This window comes from Armigeres subalbatus, chromosome 2 (genome assembly GCF_024139115.2).
Source record: "Armigeres subalbatus isolate Guangzhou_Male chromosome 2, GZ_Asu_2, whole genome shotgun sequence".
In the NCBI taxonomy this organism is placed as follows: Eukaryota; Metazoa; Arthropoda; class Insecta; order Diptera; family Culicidae; genus Armigeres; species Armigeres subalbatus.
In genome coordinates, this window is record NC_085140.1 from 437,595,617 (window position 1) to 437,621,662 (window position 26,046).

Sequence of the window (26,046 nt, forward strand, 5' to 3'; positions counted from 1 at the left end):
ATGTTGCCGAATACAACTTGGGTGTAAGTATGAGGGATCTCAAGCTAAAGCAATATTTCAAATATGCAAGATATTGCAAGTACACTAGCGCCGCCTATTTGTAAAATTCCTGATTATTTATTCCGTCACATGACAGCACATTCCCACCAGACGAACTTTGTTAAAGACGTCATCTTTACAAATTTCAAATTTGTGCGATAAGAATATTTACATTGAGGAAAATTCCATATATCGGAATTACTTGAGTAGTCTAAAATAATGAATTTAAATATACCGCCACCTAGCGACCAAGCTCTAAACTAATCAATGCCTCATGTCAAAGCACACGCCTTCCTGCATAACCTTTTTGAAAAGGTGCAGTTCAAAATGGGGAGGATTTTCAGATATAAGTAAAATAAGCATAAAAAATCAGTGTTTTTGTACCCTTTTTTACGAAAACCCCTCCCCGCGATGTACCTGCCAATGTATAGTCAATCTTTGGTTACGACCTGAAAGATGATTAAATTATTTTTCGAAACAGCCCCAAAAATCTAAAATTGGCCTAACATTAAAAAAGTTATAGCAATTTCAATTTATGGTCAATTTGACCCCAGAGCACAGACAACGTAAGTTTTTTGAAAAAAGTACACTGTAGCGCATATTTTCAAGATTTTTCGAGCGAATTTGCACCTAGGAGACAGATCTCGGCGAGTTTTACCAAACTACCAAAAATTATGAGAATCGGTTGAAAACTAAAAAAATGGCAGTCACTAAAAGTGGCCTGGGGTCATATTGACCCCAGAGCACAGACAAAAGGTTAATAAATAAATAAATAAAATAAATAAAATTTCGACCTCAACAGTAACAGTACAGTTACTGTTGAGGTCGAAATACGTATCTGTCAAGATACAATTAAGTGGTGGAATTCAATGGGATTGTATAAACTCGTCTTATGACAGGTGAAAACATTCCACTAAAAAGCTCAAGATAATTTTCTTATAATTGAGTTGATACTTCGGCTTGGGACAACATGAAGACTTTGGTTGATTCGATAGACCATTTGATTTGAACTCCAGGACAATTTGGAGATCTTACCACATCTCATATGCCTGTATTTGAGACGTAAATGAAAGACTTATACTCAAAAGACATAATTGGGTTGACTCCACGGCTGGGAACATCGTGGAAACCTTGGTTGATTCGGTAGACCATTTGATTCAATCTCCCGGACAATTTTTAGATCTTATAACATCTCATATTCCTGGATTTGGAGAGATCTTACAATACCTCATGTAAGACGCAAGTGAATGTATTTAAAAGTATCCAACGATCAATAAATTAAGTGAAATACTAGAAATTTTAACAAAAATTCTTTTTACGTCACATTCGGTTTACGTCCCCCCAATAAGTGACGTAAAAAGAGAGTTGAGTGTATATAAACTGGGTAAAGACTGCATAGGGTGATCATTTTATATTCGGATGTTTGAAACTAAAACAAAACCAAATATATATTTATATTTATATATAGTATACTTCACTATACAAATTACCATTTGCGAAAAACATTTAAAATCGAAACTATTTGAAGCTACATAAAATCAGACTTGTGGCAGATTTGGAATGGTGTATTCCTCACATCACGCGGCCATTTAAAGATTCGAGTCAAATCGGTCGATGGGGAACATAAGCAAATGAGCTTTATGTTCTTAGTTGTTAACTTTGAACACAGTTCAGACTTCAGAGTGCACTGGGTTAGTATGCAAGCAAAACGACCGTGGTATCTAAAGCTCCATAGATTTGGAACTATGCAAAAATATACGAGCATGCTTGATTTCCATCCGTAGATGTCCCGGGTTTTACTTTACTAAACGAAAAATGTGAAAAATGCTTTCATTTCAATTTGTTTTCCAGGGTACCAGTAAGTGCTCAGTGAGCTGTGTTCAGAATGTTGTGGACATGAACACGCGTTCTCGTGTCCGAAATGCTGTGAAGACTTCAATTGTTGAAATCTGAATTCTTGAGTGAGCATATTACTGAATAAAGGATAAAATCTGTGGTTACTATCAGAGTAGAGCGATAACACTTTTTTCACTACTTCTCCAGTACTTATTGAACTCGATTGTTTACACATTTTGATGATATTCCCGACATCAAATAAAATAAATATCAACCGATGTGGCCCAAATTTAAAAAGAGCATCATAAAAATGCAGCAGGTCCGTGATGCGAAGGTTCATCCTAAATTTTACAAAATCCTAGGCACCCTAAAACACTTGTTTTAAATTCTTACTAATCAAAATGATTCAAAAAGCTTTCTCTCAGTATTGTAGTTATGTGTAAACATCAGACTTTTCAAATTTCTTCTTCGATTGGTTTGTAATCCGGCAATAGTTCCCAGATCTTCATGCGCCACCTTTGGCGACGCTGTTCCGTCTCTTTCTCAATTTTTAAAATAATATGCAGCCGCTGCCAACGTTCGAACACCTTCCATTTGAGTTGCCTGGTAAAATAATTAAGAAATATAAATGCGATTGTGTGTGGTGTATAAAGAAACTATTTACCATTCATAATGCGCTGCGGCATGGGACATTTTGCCTTGAAGAATCAACAGCGACTGTTTGGTGCGTCCAATCCACACCGAGATGACCTTCTCAGTTAGACGAACCTCCCACCAGTCCATTGCGACCTGCATCTTCTTGCGTTGCTCGTGGCAATACTGAAATATATCCAAAGACAAAACAGTATTAGACTGTTCCAACATCTAAAATCGACAAAGTTTTACCTCTTTCCAGCTGTTCATTCCTAGCTTCATCAGTTTTCGGTGAGCCAATTCGTTGGCCATTTCTTTCTTACTCTCCCACACAGAATTGGTCAATATCCACCATTTGCGGAAGTATTTCTTTTTGTAATACCGCTTGCGCGCCACCATCGCACGTCTCTCGTTATCTCTTCGTATTCCCAGTAGTAGCTTGAAGGCCATGATTCCCAATCGCTTCAGCTTCAGTAGCCTAAACTCCTTGGCTATCTGATTGTTAGCGATCCAGGCCTGTCGTTCCTGTTCGCGTATGATTTTTTGCAACTTCTCCAACTTCCGTTTCTCGCGCATCTCCCTGTAGCGCTTCTTGCGTGCTTCTTCGTCTTCCAAGCGTTTAGCTTCCTCTGCTGCCATTTTGGACTCTTCTCGTTCCTTCTCCAGTCGCAATCGACGTTCTTTGGCTTCCATGTGGCGTTGGCTACGTTCCATGGCTCGCTCCTGCATTTTCGCCAAAAATTTCGGAATCATTAGACCTTGCGCTTGCAGTTTCCTCATTTCATCCTCTTCGCTTGTGTCGTTCTTCATGTTGCCCACAATCTGAATACATTTTGCTTTGGCACGCAGCCGCACGTGGCCGGTGCGCATTGCCTTGTGCAATTCACTTTGGATTTCCATTTTCGATATTTTCGCTGCTTCGGAAAATTTGGACAATTTCAGTTCGGTAATGATACGCTCCTGTCGCTCCAACTTGAGCTTCTGAAGTTCAATGATGTCCTGCTGGACTTTCATGCGGTGCTCGTAGTCTTTCTTGACAGTGATGACCTGGGTGACTGTGGCGTTTGGTTTGGAAGCTTTCTTCTTGTTCGCACGAATGTTGTTTATGAAGTCGTTTATTCTTTTCAACTTTTGTTCTCGCGTTGACGTTATCCCAGCTCCTTTGGAGATTTTCTCCAGAATAGTATACTGCAGCCACTTAAAAAAATATTGCTTAAGCAGAGCGCGATCGTAGTTTTGCATAAAACCTTCTTTGAGCGCGGCGCTGATTACTTTGCGAGATTCTTCAGATATTTCCAATTTATCATCATTTGGCAGAGTTTCCCCTGGGCGGTAGTTCGTAACAAGCAGCTTACTGTAGTCTTTTTCCTCCATTTCGCAGCGCTTCACCATTATTAGGTCTCCTTCTTCCAGAGGAATGATGGGTTCCTCAACAACCTCAACTTCGTCGTAGTTATATGTGAGTTTTTCTTTTCCGAAATCAGCACTATCGTCCTTAGACGATCCGCCAGAGTCTTCAATTCGAGTTACCGTAAAACAATCATCACTTGAATCAGTGTTGAAAATCTTCGGCACCGGTTCATCTTGGGTTTGTTCACTCTCAGTGGATAAGAACTCAGCATCGTCGAACTCGTCCAAGTCCGAATCGAGTGACTCAAGGAATAGTTCGTTATCGTCAAAGTCATAATCGGAACCGTCAAGCGAAAACGATGATTCCTCAGCAGGGTATGTGATCACTTGGGTATCTCCGAAACGGACGATCTTATTTTCATCTTCCTCTTCTTCAGCTAGACTATCGCCGTTGCGTTCGTCATCGTCTCCGTTGGTTCGTTCCGAATATTTTTTCTGCAGAGCGTCCGTTTCCTCTCGGATTTCCTCGATTGTGGCTGGCTCTTTGAACATCATCAGCTTCTCTTGGCGCAACTCTTCGATAAAACTATCCGTTCCGCGTATTGCACTTTCGTAGAAGTCGTTGGTAAACTTTTCGCATTCATCCAAGCTTTCATAGATAAAACTATTGTCGATTTTGGGCAAATCGATGTATAGGTAACTTTTCTTCTGTTCGCTGACTTGATTCTTCTTCACGTTGGTTCCATTTTTGGTCATTTCTTTGCGAAATTTATTCAACTCGTTCTCGAACAGAGTCGACTCGATCACCCGTTTGTGGTTATTGAGTGCTTCTTGCTGGTATGCTCGTACAGGATCTGCTGATGGTTTGCTATGTGCTGTCTTAGGTTTACGTTTGATCATTTCATGCCTAAACAAAATGTTGGGATTTATATGATTAAGATTCGACTCACGAGGTCTTACATACATTTAAAAAATATTATTTGTTGAATGATTCCACACCTAGTTTTATTCTCCAATATCTCTACATTGTAACTGGAACTTGGACTGCTTTTCAAATATTCTATTAGCATTTCCTTGTGGCAATCACAATGGATACACTATGTCCAGTGTCGAGAATGTTTCCCACCCGAAAACTTCCTAGACCGGAACATAAATCAGAATCGCCATCTACAGATTAGCAATCCTACGCCTTTACTTGCAAGGCTAATTGGAGACCCCTAGTATTTTGTGAATAAAATAGTGAACTGGATTAGATCGCTCCTTGTAAGGCCTTTACTCTTGTGATGTGAGATAGTAGGCGATACTCTTAAGCACTTTCATCGTTTGTTCTGCGATTCGATTTAATTTGGTAAAGAAACCTCAAATGTTTTTTTTTTCGCATGCCAAATTGGGTTCCAATCGCTGGATTAGTTCTCAAGTTATACAGAAATGTGTGTTTCATTTCCTAGCGCGGGGAGGAATCTCAACCCATCATAGAAACATTTCTTGTCTTCAAAAGCCACTCCATGCCAAATTTGACTCCATTTGTTTGATTAGTTCCCGAGTTATGCAAACATTAGTGTTTCATTTGTATGAGAGCCCCCCTTCTTGACTGGGAAAAGATCTCGAACCATCTTATGAACCGTCTCCGGCTCCAAAAATCTCTGCATGAAAATTTTTACGCCGATCGGTTTAGTATATAATATAGTTTCCGAGTCCATAAGCGCCAGACAGACGGAAATTCTGTTTTATGTAGGATAGAAGAAGATTATGTTGAAGATACGCATCATAGTAGCTTGCAATATAATAATCAATCATAGTAGTCTATTTATATACATGTCAGACAAATAAAATTCATTCCATTGTTCATCATTAACCTAGCTACACGCATTTTCCCTTAATTCGAAGAGGTTCTGGACCCAGCTAAAGCTAGGAGTAATATTTTTTTTAAGATGAATCTCGCCAAAATCCGAAGCGAAATGGAATCAAAACTCATTATTGAAAAACTCACGAACGAGAACTACTCTCAGTCATCATTATAGGGAAAATGTCAGGGGTCAGGAAGGCTCGAGCGACGATTGCTTTACTAGTGGAAAAACGTCAACATCCGCTTATTCGAGATGCCAAAACTGCGAAGGAAACCTAGTGTTAGCAGGCCAAACTTAAGGCCTAGAACATCATAGCAATCTATTACTATTACTTTGACACTAAAAATAAAAAGCATTCTTGTTTTCACCTCAGTACAATCAAGACGTTATTTGTCCAGATCTCTGACTGTCCCATATATAACAGTTTTGGCGACGAGGATTACGGAAATTCAAAGATTTTTAATTTCAAGATGAATCCAGAGTTTCAAAAATCGCTTCTGGATATTTTTCAGAATCAACAACGGATTCTCGATAAACTGATGGAAAATCAATCATCTGCTGGTCAAGACAATGGAAGTTCATCAAGCCAACAATCCACGTTTTCGACCCAGAGGAACAACAATCAGGAGTTTATTATCGAGTCTCTGTCCAGTGGAATCACAGAGTTCATGTACAATCATGAGAACGGCGTAACATTTGCAGCGTGGTTCTCAAGGTATGAAGACTTGTTCCATGAAGATGCAAAAAACCTGGATGAAACCGCAAAAGTTAGACTTTTGCTTCGGAACATTGGTACGGTGGCACATCAAAAGTACATTAGCTATATCCTTCCGAAGAAGCCCAAAGATCAAAATTTCGATCAAACCGTATCAATTCTGAAGACCATTTTCGGACGACAGATTTCAGTGTTCAACGCAAGATATCAGTGTGTACAGCTGTCAAAGAACTCCAGTGATGATTTTTACACTTACGCAGGAATCGTTAGTCAAAAATGTGAAGAATTCAAGCTTAACGAAGTGCCGCCAGATCAGTTCAAATGCCTTATGTACGTGTGCGGCCTCAAATCACACCGGGATGCAGACATTCGCACCACTCTCCTGTCCAGAATTGAAAGGAATAAGCCTGATGATGATATGACGGTACATAGGTTAGCAGATGAATGCCAGCGATTGATCAATCTAAAACGCGACACAGCAATGGTAGAGAAGCATAGCAGCACGGAGCAAGCAGTATGTGCCATAACTCGTACAAATCCATCAAGATTCACTTCCAGCGATGAACCTAATGACGTTCCGAGATCACCATGTTGGAGATGTGGAGAAATGCACTATTCGAAGCACTGTTTCTTTGTCAATCATGAATGCCCCACGTGTAAGAAGATTAGTCATAAAGAGGGTTATTGCGCCTGTTTTGAAAAGCCGATCAAAAAGCAGAAAGATAAACGATTCAAGCAAAAGTTTCAAGCACAGGGGGTGTTCACTGTCAATCAAGTAGAACTATCGGATAGATGGAAGTATGTCACAGTGGAGATCAACGGAGTACCAATTAAACTTCAGCTCGACTGTGCTTCAGACATCACCATCATTCCAGAAGATGTTTACGTTCAACTAGGTTCACCCGTAGCAAAAGTACCATCCATTGATGCAGTTAATGCTAGTGGCGAAGAGGTTGGACTTATTCGTGAATTAGAGTGCAGCGTTTCTTTAAATGGAACAATAAAAAAGGAAGATGTTCAAGCTATGGGACGTTCCAATAAATGCTGTGTGTAACACTGTACAACTACAAAAAAAATCCTCGGACGGAGGGTCTTATTCAAGAACTTCAACATAAATATGATGCAATTTTTAGTGATGAACTTGGACTTTGCAAAAAGAAAAAGGTATCGTTCACAGTCAAACCTGGTATCAAACCCATATTCCGTCTGAAACGACCAGTTCCTTATGCATCTGCAAGCAAGATTGAAGTAGAACTGGATCGTCTTCAAAAACTCGGAATTATCATACCTGTATCGTATTCAGAGTGGGCTGCTCCGATAGTAGCTGTGACAAAACCAAATGGACGTGTCAGAATATGTGCCGACTACTCAACAGGATTAAATTCTGCATTGGAGCCACATCAGCATCCGTTACCTCTACCTCAAGACATCTTTGCCAAGCTGGCCAACAAGAAGGTGCTCAGTCAAATTGACCTATCAGACGCCTATTATAGGTCGAGATTGATCAAGATTCACGAAAGCTGCTCACAAGGGACTTTTTAAATTTACACGACTTTCTCCTGGTGTCAAGACAGCTCCAGGTGCTTTTCAAGAAATTGTAGACAACATGATCGCTGGTTTGGACGGAGTAAGTGGCTATTTAGATGATATCATCGTGGCAAGTGATTCAGTGGAAGAACACTTGATTCATTTAGAGCGTCTATTTGCACGTATTCGCGAATATGGGTTTACTCTCAAGATTGAGAAAAGCAATTTCTTCATGAGTGAAATTAAGTATCTGGGGTTGATCGTTGATTCTCAAGGTATACGTCCAGATCCTGAGAAGGTTCGAGCTATTAGTGAGATGCCGGCACCGCATGATGTCACTACCTTACGATCATTTTTGGGTGCGGTGAATTATTATAGCAAATTTGTGCGTGGTATGTATAAACTACGTGAACCGATGGATGCATTACTGAAGAAAGACGTCAGGTGGTACTGGTCTCCGGCTTGTCAACAATCTTTCAACCAATTCAAACGGATTTTGCAGTCAAACTTGTTACTCACACACTATGAACCAAGGCTCGAGATTATTGTTGCCGCTGATGCTTCCATGAGTGGAGTTGGAGCGGTTCTGCTACATCGTTTTCCAAACGGCACACTTAAGGCGGTTTGTCACGTTTCCAGAACCATTACTCAAGCAGAGAAAGAATACAGTCAAGGCAAGAAAGAAGCATTGGCGCTAATTTTTGCCGTCACCAAATTTCATCGAATGTTGTTTGGACGTCCATTTAAATTGCAGACAGATCATAAGCCTTTGGTTTCCATTTTCGGATCGAAGAAAGGAATTCCGGTTCACACCGCTAATCGGCTACAACCGTGGGCGCTAACTATGTTGTTGTATACTTTCAAAATCGAATTCAAATCAACGGAATGCTTTGGATATGCCGACTTTCTATCACGACTCATAAATCAGCATGCTAAACCTAAAGAGGAATATGTTATCGCAAGTACTCGAATGTAGACCAGCATTAGAATAATCCAAACCGAATCACTTTCTTCGCTTCCAATCACACACGAAATGGTTGTAGCTGCTACTAAGGAAGATAAAACACTTCTGAGTGTACTTCAACAAATCAAAACTGGATGGTCAACAACCAATATGCACGACAAGAATCGTTATACAGTTCAGGGGATTGCGTCATGTTATCGGATAGAGTGGTCATTCCAGATGTTCTCCGTACACCAGTTCTAAAGCAGCTACATGCTGGACATCCTGGGATGGAGCGAATGAAAGCTATAGCACGCAGCTACGTATTTTGGCCAAACATCGATGCGGACATTGAAGATTACGTTTGTGGTACCTGTCGCACTACGTAAGTATGGCAATTTAGATACTTGTATTAGTATTAGTAAGAGTTTGGTCAATTGCGGTTTGGCGGTACTCTGAATGAATGGTCACTCTCATTCTAAGATACACCTTGGCGTGCTCCGGTCACCACATATTGGCGACGAGGTGAAAGTTTCTCGGAAAAATTTACAAAGTGAAGTTCAAATTTCAGAAAATTTGGTTTTATTTGGTGTGGTTTGTGAATAAGTTTTCTATTCATAAAAAGGAAAAAGGTAAAAGGTGTGATGTTTAACGTTAATTTGAATAAAATGGAAACTCTCAATTGGTCAGTGTTGCGGCGGCCATATTGGCAGCGTGGGTAGCGTGGGCAGTGAAGAAAAGGTGAACGGATTAAACGGTTGAGTAGAAAAATAATTTTATAATGGAAAAAAAATGTGCTCGAATTCAGGAATGAAAATGATTTAAAAAAAAAACCGGAAGATTTTATGCAGAAGTTTTTAGTGGAAAAAGTGTGACTAGCTATGAAAAAAATAAAATCTGAAAGCTCAATGAATAACGACCAGCAAATGTGATTTGAGAAAATTCTAATACATCTATTCGGCCAAAAATTGAAGAATACTTGTGAGAAGATGAAAATGTGAGTCAGTGGCTGAAAGAAAAAAAAAGAGTGATCGAGGTGCATAACTACGTGCACATGAGCAATGAGGAGTACAAAACACGTATGTATGGGTAGGCTCATTGAGTAGCCCTGACTAGTGATCTGACCAGACTGTCCAGACCATGCTGTTTCTTTGTGTAAGATGTTACTTTACCATGATTCAGGTACGTACATGTGGTTGTGGTTTGAAATGGAACATTTTGACAAACTTTTGGATGATTCGGAGATTCTAATCAGATACTTTATTAATAATGACGATTTTAAACAAGAGTACCAATATAATATTCAATTATTGCTTTAGATCTGCTTGTTAGATTATTCTATTTAAATTCATTCATCTCAATCTAGTTGAAACATACAAATAGATGTATCCATTATTCAGGAACCAATATACTCCATCTGGTTCTAGTGTGCTAGAGAGAATGAAAGAAGAATCGATTTATGAATGAAGACATTCACGCTGTGCTATATGAATGGTTGGCATACATATGCTTGGAAATATAAAATGGGGTAGTTCATAATTTGATCTGTTTAGTTGTGTTGTGCATATGTTGAGAATGGTATAACACAAAATGAACGAGTGTAACGGTGGCAGGGTGGCAGCATCAATGCGACTGTTCAGCATCGAGTTAGCCTTTACAAGGGCTCGTTGTGGAGGGGAAATATATGTAGGTATGTGTTAGTTTCTTTTCGCTTCGAACAGTCGCTGCAGTGCGCGAGCCAGTTAGATTGGATGCGCTCTCTTTAGCAATTAGGTGTTTTTTTTTCTCTCCGGCTTAGCATGAGTGTCGTTCCAACGCCAACGCATTGATAATAAGGGAGAATACATATATATGTGTGTGAGTGATTCAATTCACTATAGATAGCGGGAGCTGAGTAGAAAAGTAAAAGCTGTATGTGATTCAATTCACTATGAATGGAGAGCCTCATTATAAATAGCAAGAGCGGCGCAGAAAAGTAAAAGCTTGATGTATGTGATTAAATTCACTTGGAGGGAGAACTGAGAGCAAAGCAAATTATTTGGGTGTGTGATTCAATTCACTGTGATGTGCGTTATGAATGAATTTGAAAATGGAATGCATGTGATTTAATTCACTCAAATACAGGAGACAAGATAGGGCATGTTGAAATTAAGCCAGAACCTCCGTATGAAGTAAAGAAATTGATGACGTGGTTAAATTCACTGATTAGGAAAATGTTACCAAAATGGGTGTGATTCAATTCACTATGATAAATGCCTGCCTACTCTGCCGATTGAGAGTTTTCTATGTTGTAAGGATTGTATCTAAATAAAATTCATCTTTAGGCAAAATGGTAGATTCCGTGGAAGAAATCGTTCAGCCGACATCGTTTTTCAGTCCTGCGTCGTATAACTTGCCGCAGTTTAAATTCTTGCATCTGCCATCATCGGAGATCAGAAATGCTTGGATCGGGTGGATTCGATGGTTCGAGAATGTCATGGTTGCTACCAATATTACTGAAGGCAGATATCGAAAAGCGCAATTACTGGCAATGGGCGGTATTGAGTTGCAAGGTGTGTTCTATGGATTACCTGGAGCGGACATTGATGGTATTGATGGAAGGGATCCATACCTAGTAGCTAAGGAGATGCTAAAAGAACATTTCTCCCTAAACAACACGAAAGCTTTGAGAGGTTTCAGTTCTGGGCGATGCGTATGGATAAGGACGAATCTATTGAAAAATTTCTATTGCGAGTGCAACAAAAGGCGGAAAATGTGCTTTTGGTAGAAATGAACACGAATGCCGTCAAATTGCTGTAATTGATAAGGTTATACAAAACGCTCCAGAGGATCTTCGTCGAAAGTTGCTCGAAAGGGACCAACTGAAACTTGACGACGTATCGAAAATTATCAATGCTTATCAATCTATCAAACACCAAGCGTCCCAGATGACCACTGGACCCAATTCTGTTGATGTGAATAGTTTGATTGTCAAGGGATCAGGAATACCGTTTTACAAGGACACTGGTATTCCTGCCTATAAAGCGAGATGTTCACGTTGCGGAAGGGTACAACATCAGAATATAGAAAAATGTCCAGCAGTGGACAAATCGTGTCATCGTTGTCGGCGAGTTGGTCATTTCCAAACAATGTGTAAAGCAAAATTGGAGAGAGAAGTAAATTGTAAAACTGTTTCGTTATCGTAAGATTTCCAATATGTTTTCTTTTCATTTAGCCTGCGAGAGTGCAAAAGCGAAGGTACTCGCCACCGAGAGGTGGTTCCAACAAACGATTTAAATTTGTACGACACATTGAGTCACGCGATGAGAGTGGTGATATTAAGAAAGAAGATCTTCCGGTGTATAAAATATTAGACGAACAAGATGAGTATATCACTTGCTGTGTAGGGGGTATTGGCATAGAAATGCTAATTGATTCTGGGTCGACATACAATCTCATAGATGACACTACCTGAGAGCTATTGAAGCTTAAAGGGGTGGAATGTCATTCGCAAAGATACGATTCCACAAAGCAATTCCTTGCATATGGAAAAGTACCGCTAAAGCTCATCACGGTGTTCGATGCGGAACTCGAAATCAAAGATGGTTTTGAAACAATTTCCTCCAATACAACTTTCTATGTGATCCAAGGAGGACAACAATCACTGCTGGGGAAGATCACAGCGCGAGAATTGGGATTGCTTCGAGTTGGATTACCTAGCACTGTCAAGGAAGGCGTCAACCGGGTAGAGGAACCGAAGGCCTTCCCTAAAATAAAAGACTTCAAGTTAGTTCTGCCCATTGATAGAACGGTGCCGCCTGTTATCCAACCACTTCGCCGGTGTCCAATTCCCATGCTCGATCAGGTGAAAACGAAATTAGATGAATTATTGTCAATGGGCATCATCGAACGAGTAACAAAGCCGTCTTCCTGGGTATCTCCCCTGGTACCTATCATGAAGAGGATAACGGTGAGCTGAGGTTATGTGTAGACATGCGGCGCGCAAACAAGGCGATTCAGAGGTTGAATCACCCCTACCAGTTTTTGAAGATCTATTAGCAAGGTTCAAAGGAGCGAAGTTTTTACGACATTGGACATACAGCAAGCGTTTCATCAAGTGGAGCTCGATGAAGACAGCAGAGATATTACCACATTCGTAACGAACTGGGGATTGTTTCGGTACACGCGGCTGCTGTTTGGTGTAAACTATGCACCAGAATTCTTTCAAAATCTAATGGAAAGTATACTTGCTGGATGCAAAAATACAGTAGTATTTATCGATGATATTTTCATGTGGGGTTCGTCAGAGGCAGAGCACGATGAAGCGGTTAAGAAAACGTTATCCGTGATAGCTTCACGGCTTATTGCTCAATATTCGGAAGTGCAAATTTAAAAGGACAGAAACTGAATTTCTTGGTCATAAGCTCTCAGCGGACGGAGTTTTGCCATCGGATTCTAAAGTTAACTCACTGTTACAGTGCCGTGCCCCTTGCAACAAGGAGGAACTACGCAGTTTTTTTGGGTCTGGTTACGTACGTTTCCAGATTCCTTCCCGATCTTGCAACCCTAAGTCATCCGTTGAGAGAACTGTTGAAAGATTCAAACAATTTCTATTGGCTTGCTAAGCATCAACATTCGTTTGAATCTCTTAAACGACAGATAGGACGTATTGATCACTTGGGATACTACGATTCTAACGATCAGACCATTTTGGTAACAGATGCTTCAGGTGTTGGCCTCGGTGCTGTATTGGTACAGATACATCAAAACAAAGCTCGTATAATCAGTTACGCTTCCCGAAGCTTATCGGAGACTGAACAAAGATACCCACCAATAGAAAAAGAAGCGCTCGCAATCGTGTGGGGTGTAGAACGATTTCGAATATATCTTTTGGGGATATCGTTCACCCTAGAAACCGACCATCGTCCTTTGGAAGTTTTGTTTACGACAAAGTCACGCCCCACAGCACGTATTGAACGATGGATGCTGAGATTACAAGCGTTTAGATTTAAGGTCGTCTACAAAAAGGGGTCATCTAACATTGCTGATACTCTCTCACGCCTTGGATCACATGTGAATGATCCAAGCTGGCAAGAAGAATCTGAGGTGTATATACGAAGAACTGCCGCTAATGCCTTAGCAATACTGCATAATGACCAATCGAAAACTGATTATGACACAGATACCGAGATCACGATTCGTGCTATTCAGGAAACGGCTGCTATTGATATATCGGAAGTAGTTGAAGCAACGAAGAATGATGAAGCAATGCAAGCTGTATCATCCTCCATCATGGAAGAAGACTGGACTTCAAGTATGGTTAAACAATATTCCCCGTTCCGCAGTGAACTTTCGTTCGCTAATGCGTGGATCTAAAATAGTAGTTTCATTGAGTCTCAGAGAAAGAATGGTAATGCTTGCCCATGAAGGTCATCCTGGCCAAACGTGTATGAAGCGACGATTGCGATATCGCTGTTGGTGGCCAAATATGGATCAGGAAGCAGTCAAAGTTTGCGAAAAATGCGAAGGATGTCGTCTTGTGCAAATACCGGACCCACCAGAACCAATGGTGCGTAGAACTCTTCCGGAAAAACCGTGGATTGATATCGCGATCGATTTTCTTGGCCCTTTGCCAACGGGAGAACACATATTGGTGGTGGTTGATTACTTTAGCAGACATGTTGACTTGGAAATAATGATGTCAATAACTGCCAAGGAAACTATTAAGCGTTTGTCAAAGATTTTTGGATTGTGGGGCGTGCCTCGCACAATCACGCTGGATAACGGAAGACAGTTTGTTGCTACAGAATTTGAGGATTTCTGCAAAGTTAAAGGAATATATTTGAACTATACCACACCGTACTGGCCACAAGCCAATGGCGAGGTGGAGCGCCAAAATCGATCGCTTCTGAAACGTTTAAAAATTGCAAATGCCCTTTACGGCGACTGGAGGTCGGAAATGACACAGTATTTAGAGATGTACAACAACACTCCTCATTCTACAACTGGAAAGTCTCCGAATGAGCTTCTACAAAACCGACGACTACGATTCAAATTTCCGGATGTAGAAGATTTATCTACGGCCGTTTCGTCAACAGAATATAGAGACAGAGACACGTTTAATAAATTCGTGGGAAAGGAAAGAGAGGATGCTAAGCGTAATTCGAGATCCAGTGATATAGGTCCAGATGACATAGTACTTCTACGCAACCTGAATCCAACAAATAAGCTCTCGACCAGCTTTCTAAGGGACAAGTTTTTGGTTGTAGATCGACGTGGAACAAACGTCCGTGTTCGTTCAATGGATACAGGTAAATCAATTGAATTACTTTCGATTATTTCAGCAAGCATAATAACCCTATCACTTTTATTAATTATTTCCCTCAGGCAAAGAATATGACAGGAATGTTTCTCATTTGAAAAAGATTCCAGGTACAACAACTGATCCCTGTAATAGCAGCTTATCAAATGATAAAAACGAATCAGTATTACTTCGTCGTTCTGAGCGTATCCGTAAACTTGTTGATCCTTAAGTGTTCTGTTCGGTGTCTCAAAGAGATCAACTAACTCATTACAGTACTAACGAAAAATGTGTTTAATAAAAACAAAAGTAAATTACCCGCATTATTAATCATTCAATTTAATTATAGAAAAGGGGATGTGGTACCTGTCGCACTACGTAAGTATGGCAATTTAGATACTTGTATTAGTATTAGTAAGAGTTTGGTCAATTGCGGTTTGGCGGTACTCTGAATGAATGGTCACTCTCATTCTAAGATACACCTTGGCGTGCTCCGGTTACCACAACGTTCGACGATGCTCCCGTTGTGCAGCAGTAGCCGAGTCTCCCACAAAGACAACACTTTCATCTTGGCCAATTCCTACACAGCCATGGTCTCGTATCCATGTGGACTATGCCGGGCCATACAAGGGCAAATTTTTTCTGGTTATCGTCGACGCTCTCACCAAGTGGCCAGAAATATATTGCACGAACTACATGACATCATCCGTCACTATAATCAAGCTTATAGAAACCATAGCAAGGTTTGGATTACCAGATGGTATCGTGACTGACAACGGGACACAGTTTGATTCAAATTCCTTCGCAAAGTTTTGTGAAAAGAATGGAATAGAACATATTAAAATTCCATCATTTCATCCTCAGTCGAACGGACAAGCCGAGCGGTTCGTCGCTACATTGAAAAGGGCGTTAACAAAAATGGAATGTGATGCAATTGAAGAGGCACTTCAAACGTTTCTGTTCACGTTTAGATACACTCCAAACAAATATATTGAAGATTCAAAATCACCTGCCGAAGTGATGCTTGGAAGAAAAATCAAAATGAATTTGGACCATCTAAAAAAAAACAACAACCCAAGTCGTTACAGGCTAATCACCAGCAAAATTACCAATTTAATAGATCTCATGGAGCCAAAGAAAGGATGTTTGCTGCCGGTGAGGAAGTATACGCAGAAATTCATATACGCAATAAACGATACTGGGCTGCTGGAAAGATAATCGAAAAAAAGGAAGTGTGACGTACAACGTGTTTCTTGACGACGTGAGAAGAAGAGGACTAATCAGATCGCATACAAACCAGCTAAGGCACAGACATGTTAGCAACACAATTATGGCGGAGGAAGAACAGTTACCAATATTAACGCTTTTGAATGAATTCGGAGTGTTGAAAAATGAAGTCGAAATCAGTCAACAGAATCTAGAAAATGAACCGCTGCTTTCTGGACTCAGTGTATGTATATCCAATGGAACAATTATTGACAGCTCCCGAAGTACGAGTCAACCAATCAACTGGACTTGAAAATGTTGATGCATTACAAGCCTCTGATGTTCCCCCGAATACTCCGGATGGACCACGAGAAACTGCCCAAATTAATTTAAACATTCCAGACACACCAACTCCAGTTTCCATTGTAAGGGAATCAAGAACACGAAGGTTTCCAGCATTTTTTAAGGATTACAATCTTTTCTAAGGGGGAGATGTTAGCAGGCCAAACTTAAGGCCTAGAACATCATAGCAATCTATGTTACTTTGACACTAAAAATAAAAAGCATTCTTGTTTTCACCTCAGTCCAATCAAGACGTTATTTGTCCAGATCTCTGACTGTCCCATATATAACACCTAGAGTCGGCTGAAAGAACAACACCAGAAGACAACAATGTGTTCAAGAGTATCACTCATCTGTCAAGTCTGTGATAAGAACCTTTCAGAAGGTGGAGATCTTGAAGCACACAATTACGAGCTGGAGGAGCTATTTTCAAGACATCAGGGGGCAGGTAAAGATTAGGGAGAAGATGTTCAGGTGGCGATTCTACTACGAAGTCTTCCGTTGTCTTTCGAGAGCATCCGGACGGCGCTGCTGGCTGGTTTTGAAGAACGACGAATTGAAGATGAATTTCGTCAAAGGAAAAGAACTAGAAAACTGCACGCAGCAGATTCCGTCGTTGATGAAGCTGCTCTAAAGGTAGAAGCAAAGAAGTCAACTTGTCATTTCTGTGGAAATAAAGGACACAAGAGAATAGATTGTCCATTGTCCAGATTGTCAAAAAATGAATCAGCAAGACAAGAACGGAAGCAAGTATCCGAAGTCGAAGAACAAGTTCAATAAAGACAAGTCGTACGCTTTCGTTTTGGATGGAACTGATCTGAGGAAGGTGGACTGGATCATTGACTCTGGAACAACGTCCCATGTTTGTTGCGACGGAACGTTTTTCGACATCCTGAAGTCAAGCTCAGAGAAATGTGTTTTCCTCGGTAAGGAAGCCAAAGTTTAAGGTGCTGTTTCCGTGAAGATTTTTTGCGTCGATTCCAATGGTGGTCGGACAGTCATAACCTTGTCCGACGTGCTGTATGTCCCTGATGGATTGGAAATGAATCTCATCTCGGTTAGTAAGCTGATTTAGAAAGGCGCAAATGTCGAATTTGGAACGAACGGTTGTAAAATGTTGTCAAAAAAAGAAGTTGTTGCTGTAGCGTTCAAGTATGGTGGTCTGTATCGATTGAAGATTCACGGAGAGCGAGCATTAGTTGCTGGAAAGAGTCATACGAAGAACTGTCAACATACATGACATAGCCATTTAGGTCACCGAGAAGCAAACGTTATTCAACAGATCATCAGTAAGAATTTGGCAAGGGGAATTTAAGTACGTGAATGTGGCATATTTGAAGTGAACGAACCTTGCCTGGAAGGAAAACAAGCACGGAAGCCGTTTCCGAAGTCCACTGAGAAGAAATCCACGATTCACACGGATGTTTGCGGCCCAATGGAATCGTTCTCGTTAAACGTATTCAAGTATTTCGTTACAATGATCGACGATCATAGCCGTTTCTGTATACTATTTTTTTTTAAGAAGTTCTATGTACCAGAAACGATTCAAGAATACGTTGAAATGGTTAAGACGCAACATGGTCGAGTTCCAAAGGCCATTCGATCGGATAATAGTGGAGAGTACACAAGTGTAGCCCAAGCAGGTTTTATCAACAGAATGGGATTCTAGCGCAATACACTACAAGTTTCTCGCCACAACCCAATGGTGTTGCTGAACGTAAAAATAGATACCTTTCTGAGATGACAAGATGCTTGCTCATGGACGCGAAGTTAAATAATCGTTTTTGGGCAGAAGCAATGAATATGGCAGTATATCTACAAAACGTACTTCCGTCGTCATCTGTTGGCACTACTCCTCATGAAATATGGTTTGGACGAAAGCCTAACATGAAGCACTTGCGCGAGTTAACGCCCGGCCACCCGGACTTAGCACATTCCATCGATGGCACCACCGACGTCAGCGATTTGGGTGCCCTCGGCAACGGCGACGGCACGGAGCTCGGTCAGCAGTATCATCGATTGGCATCGAGGCCAGGTGTAGGGTGCTGATATGGCATTATTAGGTTAGGTGGTAGGTTACATTAAGACAATAAATCAGTTTAAGTTTAGTAGTCAATCGACTTGGGTCTTTTTTAAAAAGAAATCCCAAACGCGAAAACGCGAACTGGCGCCCGAATAGGGACCCGTCGACGTGGGAATAGTATAAGTGTCCGGTAGTGAAAAATCGTTCAACAAGTGAAGTGTAAAAATCCTCAAAGTGATCTATCACACCATTGGTGGAAGGAGCCAAACACCACACCCTAGGTTCAACGAGCCTACCCTACGGACGAAGCGAGGATCAGGACACCGCATCCAGCCGGATCGATCGTTATTAGGGCCCGGAGTAGCCGTCAGCAGCAAAACGGACCAACCGGAAATAACTGCCTGGTTCTCCCCCATAGACGGAGTCCCGCTATCAAAAATCATCCCAGGAAAACCCAGGAAGTCCAACGGAGGATGTTGGCAATTTTACTGTAAGTTTCTTTTATTTTATTCAATCAAACAAGTGCTAGTGATAGTTTGTTAAATCCGAAAAGTGAAATTTGAAGTGAGTGAAATTTTTATTCCAATATCTCAAAAGTTTTAATTTTTGCTCCTATCTGAGTGATTTTTTTTATTACGGTGATTTTGTCGAAGTTCTCCTCAAGCTCTTGCCCAATTTGCTCAATATTTTACCGAAGAAGAAATCGCGAGTAAATTTCTATTACTCAAATATGATGAATCCTAACCCTAATCCAGTGCCCCCGCCTCCTGCTATGAGCATTCAACAGTTTATTGATTTAGGCAAAGTTCCAGACTTTGTCAAGGAAATTAAAATTTTCAAGGGTGATCCTACCAGACTTATTGATTGGATCACCGATGTTGATTCCATTCTCAGAACTTACCGCGACAACGGTGCGACACCGTCGCAAATTAATATCCTTGAACGGTCAGTGCGCCGGAAAATTGATGGCGAAGCTGCCGATATTTTGAATGCGAATAATATCTCGTCCTCTTGGACGGATATAAAAAACACGTTAATCCTGTATTATCGTGACCGACGCGATGTTAAGACGTTAGATTTCCAATTAACATCTATAAGAAAATCTGCCGAGGAAAGCCTCAGCAGTTATTACAGCCGTGTCAATGAGTTATTATCATTGATAATTGCTCAGATACAAACGGACGATAAACTGCGACCGAATGCCGCAGCACATATCGACTACTTCCGTGACAAGTCACTCGATGCATTTATCAGAGGATTGGATAAACCTCTGAGCATCCTGTTAAAAAGTACAAACCCAAAAACCTTGGGTCAAGCTTACAACTTCTGCACTGAATATTATAATTTAGATATCCGTTCTGCCCCCTTCCGAAACGAACATGGTGGCCAATCATTGCCTAAGCCAAAGGAACCTCCAAAAATACCTTCCAGGACACAGTTTTTAAATCCCAAAATTCTACTACCGCCACCATTACCTCCAAGAAGGCCTAGTGTGCCTCAAAATTATGCTTTACCTCCCAGAGTCCCCTTGCAAACCAACCCATTTAGGCATCAGCCTTCCCAAAATGCATTCTCATACAATCCATTTTCACAAAACCCCTTCAGGTCACCTCAAACTTCCCAAAGAGTAGAAGCCATGGAAGTTGACCCGAGTCAACAATCGAAATTCGTAAATTATGGTAATCGGCCGCCAATGAATTTAAAAAGGCCAGCTTCTCAACAATATCACCAAAATGTCAAACGACAAGCACATCCGTTAGAAAACGCATACCCTGTTTATGATTATTATGATAATTACGATAATTACAACCAGTATGCTTATCAGTACGATCAACCGTGCTACAACGAGTGCTATCCAGATTATCCTAGCCCATATCCCATGCAGGACGGCTCATATGACGAAGCGCCTCCTGCTGACAGCTTTGAAATAGGAGAAGCCTCTGGTACCGCTCCGCCAAAACAGAATGCTACTGAACAACAAGAACAGCACGCAAATTTTTTAGAATGGCTCCCCCGTTGGTAACCCCAACGATGCCTTACATAAACCTTCAAACAAACATTGGCGAATTCCCCTTTTTAATTGATACAGGGCAAATATAAACCTAATACATCCAATGCTAGCATACAATTATTCATTAACAAAACCGTATCCTTTCACGGCAAATGGTATCAGTAGCGCTAATGGGAAATTCAGCGCTAACTCGGCGATTGATATTGAATTTTTAGACCAAAAATACATTACCGAGCACAATTTCTACTACATGATTTTCATCCATTTTTTCACGGTATAATAGGTACCGGAATATTAAACGTACTCAGCGCAAAGATTGACCTCAAAAATAACACTCTCCAGCTAAGTAAAGACAATGAATTTCTGACTATTCCCCTTCTTCAATATTCCCCCACACAAATTGTTAGTTCCCTGGAAACAAATCCAAGACCATCCAGTTGCCTACCCCAACAATTGGCACTCGAACCACGGGCAAGCAACGTAGACAAAATGTTCAGAACAGCTCATCTTTCAGCCGACGAGAAGGACAAATTATTCGAGGTGATTGAACGGCATCAAGAAGTGTTTCATCAGCCCGATGCAAAACTGACTTGCAGTACCGTAATTGAGTGTGCTATAAACACCGCGGATGATATTCCAATCCACCAAAAAGTTTATCCATACCCTGCTGCATATGCAACAGAGGTAAATAAACAAGTTAAAAAACTTCTCGATGATGGAATTATAAGGCCATCACGATCCGCTTGGACGTCCCCAGTATGGATTGTTCCAAAGAAATCCGATGCCTCCGGAGACAAAAAATTTCGAATGGTAGTAGACTACCGAAAATTAAATGAAAAACTTTATCAGACAGGTACCCGATGCCTGAAATAAACTATGTTATTGACCAATTAAAAGGTCAACAATATTTTATCACCCTCGATTTGGCATCTGGTTTCACCAGATAAAGATGAAAGAGAGTGACATCGAGAAAACTGCTTTCTCGATTAATAATGGCAAATACGAGTTTACTCGTATGCCATTTGGACTCAAGAATGCTCCCGCGATATTTCAACGTGCAATCGATGATATATTAAGGAACATATTGGGAAAATATGTTACGTCTATATTGATGACGTAATCATATTTGGCAAAACACTCGAAGAAGCACTTAAGAATCTCGAGATAATTTTAAAAGCGCTGAATGATGCTAATCTGAAAATTCAATTGGATAAGTCAGAATTCTTACATAAAGAAATTGAGTTTCTCGGTTATGTCATCACATCTAAGGGTCTTAAACCAAACATAAAAAAAATTGAAGCGATAGAGAAGTATCCCGAACCATCAACAATCAAAGAGCTGAGATCATTCTTAGGAATGATGGGCTATTACAGACGGTTCGTAAAGGACTTTGCGAAAATCGCAAAACCCCTTACAAGCCTTCTGAGAGGGGAGGGATGTACCTCAAATAAAAGATCAAATTTAACGAAGTGGAATCAAACTGTTTTAGGAAAATGAAAAGTATTTTATCTTCCTCAGACATTTTAATTTATCCCGACTATAGCAAGCCTTTCATTCTCACAACCGATGCATCTGATTTCGCCATCGGAGCCGTCTTGTCGCAAGGTGAGGCAGGTAAAGATAAGCCTATCCATTTCGCCTCCAGAACTCTCTCGAAATCCGAAGAAGGATTCTCAGTACCAGAAAAGGAGATGTTAGCCATATTTTGGGCACTACAAACGTTTAGGAACTATTTATACGGTTCCAAATTCAAAATTCTCACAGATCATCAACCTTTAACTTTTTCTCTATCAGCAAAAAATACAAATGCAAAGCTTAAGCGTTGGAAGGCATATTTGGAAGAACACGATTATACCATTGAATACAAGCCAGGCAAAAGCAATGTGGTTGCTGATGCTTTGAGTCGAATAGTGTGTTCCATGACTGCTACACAACACTCAGCAGAAAATAGCGATCATTTCTATATCAAATCTACGGAATCCCCTATTAATGTATTTAGACACCAGGTTATTTTGAACAAAGGTCCCGATAAAGTCAATACAGAACACCCCTTTGAAAATTTCACCAGAGTAAATGTTTTTTATCAGTGATATTAACGACAATTCTCTATTGCAGGTATTGAAAAACCATTTTGATGTTAATAAGTTAAACGGACTCTTAACAACTGAGGAAATTATGGGTAAATTACAGGAAGTGTATAAAACTCACTTTGGAGATAAAAAGCTGTTAAAAATCCGTTTCACTCAACGTCAACTCCAGGATGTCCGAGAAGAGAACGAGCAGTGGGATTTGATACACAAAGAACATTATCGTGCGCACCGCGGCGCAGATGAAAATAAATGGCAGCTTTTGAGGAAGTTTTATTTTCCAAAGCTTTCTCAAAATTGCATGACTTTATAAAAAATGCCGAATCTGTCATGAAAATAAATATGATAGAAGCCCTATTCACTTCCCTATCCAAAAACCCCAATACCTAATCGACCGTTTCAAATAGCTCACATCGACATTCTTTTCATAGACAATCTTCAGTACTTAACTTATGTCGATAAATTCTCAAAGTATGCTCAAGCTCGTTTAATTGAATCGAGAGCCGCTGTAGACCTTATTCCGGCTGTAAAGGAAGTGTTATCAAAATTTAGTTTTCCTGAAACCTTGGTCATGGACCAGGAAAAGTCATTCATGACGGGTGAGCTAGTAAATTTTATAACACCAACAAAATCACGCCATATATAGTGGCTACTGGTCGAAGCGAGATGAATGGGATCGTAGAACGCTTCCATTCGACTTTACTAGAAATTTATCGAATAAGCAAAGCTGAGAATCCAAATCAAACCCTACAAGAAATCATGGACATTTCAATAATAAAGTACAACAACACCATTCACTCCACCACGAAACATACCCCATACGAAGTAGTCATTCCCAGCTCTCAAAGCTCGACAATATGTGAAACCGTTTATAGAAATTTGCTGGCGACACAGACTAAAGACCTGAAACGTCACAATCAAAAGACAAAACATACAGAAATTAAAGCAGGAATTGACGCATACGAAAAGACAAGACGTAGAGTAAAAACGACCCCACGATATAAAAAAGATTAAAATAGCTAAGGTCAATAAAAGTACAATAAAAACAGATGACGGTAGACGTGTCCACAAAAACGACATAAAAATCAGACAAATTTGACTGACAAACTCCAACAAACTTTTCAGAATCTCATCCCTACTGACAGAAGCATGGACGTTACACATACAACGACTGGAACAACCTATTTTCGTCTTCGACCACGGAATGAGCAGATTAAAATATTCATCGTATCGTTACATCCACCACTTCAGCATAGAGCCATTAAGAACACATGTCGTAGATCTCAGGAATAGATTTGATGAAATAGATAAAACCAATTTTCGGAAATAATACTACAAAAATTCGATGAAATTAATAAGTCTTTGGAAAGTATAATCCCTATTAGAAGGCAAAGAAGATGGGATGCTGTAGGAACTGTTTGGAAATTTATTGCTGGGTCACCTGATGCAAATGATTTAAAATTGATTAACAATAGCATTAACAATCTCATCTACAATAATAACAAGCAAGTCAAAATTAACAGAGAAATGACTCTTCAGCTAAAGGAATCCGTTTTCAAGACTAAAGAAGCTATTCAGTTATTCAAGAACAAATCTTCAGAACTATATTCAATAAACATTCTCTTTAACCTTAAAGATTTAAACGAGAAAATTGGAGATATAATAGATACGATAATGTTAGCTAAATTAGGGATTTTAAATGGGAAAATATTAACTAAAAATGAGAAGGAAATGTTTAGGAAAGATTTGGAGAGGGAAAATGTAACTGTCCATTCGTCAGCCGAAGTTGTCACCTATGCCACTACTTCAATAGCCACCAACAACCAGGAGATCATACTGTTCATCAAATTGCCGAAATTGGATCCTCGAGTTTTTCATAAGATCCTTGTTTGCCCAACCTTCCACAATCGACAACAAATACACACGACCAAGAAATATTTCTTAATCCACCCATCTGAAAAATTTACAGTCCACACGCTAGAACCAACAATTTACAATTTGGAAGATACTGAAGTAGCCGATTCCTCATGTATACCCAATCTCTTGGACGGAAAAACAGCTGTCTGCAACTATACATCAAACCCTATCCAACAAGAAGTCATTTCAATTGACACACACCATATACTTGTCAACACCGCCAAAAACTTCACCTTTTCATCCGATTGCAGCGGTTCTGAGAGGATCCTCTCCGGATCGTATTTAATCCAGTACGAGAATTGCACCATACAGATCAATGGTGTCCCATACACAAGTAAAACCAGAAACATTGCCGGAAAACCGATATATCTCCCTTTGGACGGGATAACCATCTCTAAAAACGGAGACGTTTTGAACATCAGCATGGAACATCTCCACAAACTCCAGTCAGAAACCCGAAAGGAGTTGGATCTACTTCGCTTGGAAACCAAAGCCTACATTTTCCACATTGGCCACTGTTTGGAGGAATTGCAATCCTCCCCATCATAATCGGTATTGCTATTTTCTTCAGTATTTTCTTCCATAGGACTACCAAGATCAAGCTGCAGACGGTACCAAGCAACAAGGAACATCATGGAGCAAAGGAGCCTAGGCAGGGCTTGGAAAATTTCAAAACCTTTTCCATAGTGGATACTATGAACCAGGAGATTCATCTCTAAGGAAGGTCGAGTTAACGCCCGGCCACCCGGACTTAGCACATTCCATCGATGGCACCACCGACGTCAGCGATTTGGGTGCCCTCGGCAACGGCGACGGCACGGAGCTCGGTCAGCAGTATCATCGATTGGCATCGAGGCCAGGTGTAGGGTGCTGATATGGCATTATTAGGTTAGGTGGTAGGTTACATTAAGACAATAAATCAGTTTAAGTTTAGTAGTCAATCGACTTGGGTCTTTTTTAAAAAGAAATCCCAAACGCGAAAACGCGAACTCGCGTATTTGGATCTCAAGCTTTTGTTCATGTTCCGAAACAACGACGTAAGAAACTCAACCCTGTGTCTCACTAAACGACTTTCGTTGGACATTCCTTGAATCATAAGGCATGGAGGTTTCTCGACATGAAAACGTTGAAGTTAACTACAAGCAGAGATGCGGATTTTTTTGAGCTAAGCAATACAGAAATGTTTCATAGCAGCGAAAGAAAACGTGAAGTATGTGAATATGATTTAAATCAGCAAGAACCGAAAGACATTATTGAGTATGTAAACCCAGTAGTTGCAAATATCGAGCC

The 26,046-nt window shown here is 40.3% G+C and overlaps 1 protein-coding gene across 1 annotated transcript in view; it reads right to left on the minus strand.

Annotated features, from left to right (window-relative positions):
- Nucleotides 1-1,540: 1,540 nt before the first annotated feature.
- Nucleotides 1,541-26,046, minus strand: part of LOC134213612 (calponin homology domain-containing protein DDB_G0272472) — a 33,416-nt gene continuing 8,910 nt past the window's right edge. Inside the window, exons 2-4 of the mRNA XM_062692841.1 lie at nt 2,761-4,765; nt 2,540-2,694; nt 1,541-2,478 (exon numbers count right to left, since the gene is read on the minus strand). Of these exons, the coding sequence (XP_062548825.1) occupies nt 2,331-2,478; nt 2,540-2,694; nt 2,761-4,765 (2,308 nt within the window). The 3' untranslated portion in view covers nt 1,541-2,330. The remainder of the gene's footprint in view (nt 2,479-2,539; nt 2,695-2,760; nt 4,766-26,046) is intronic.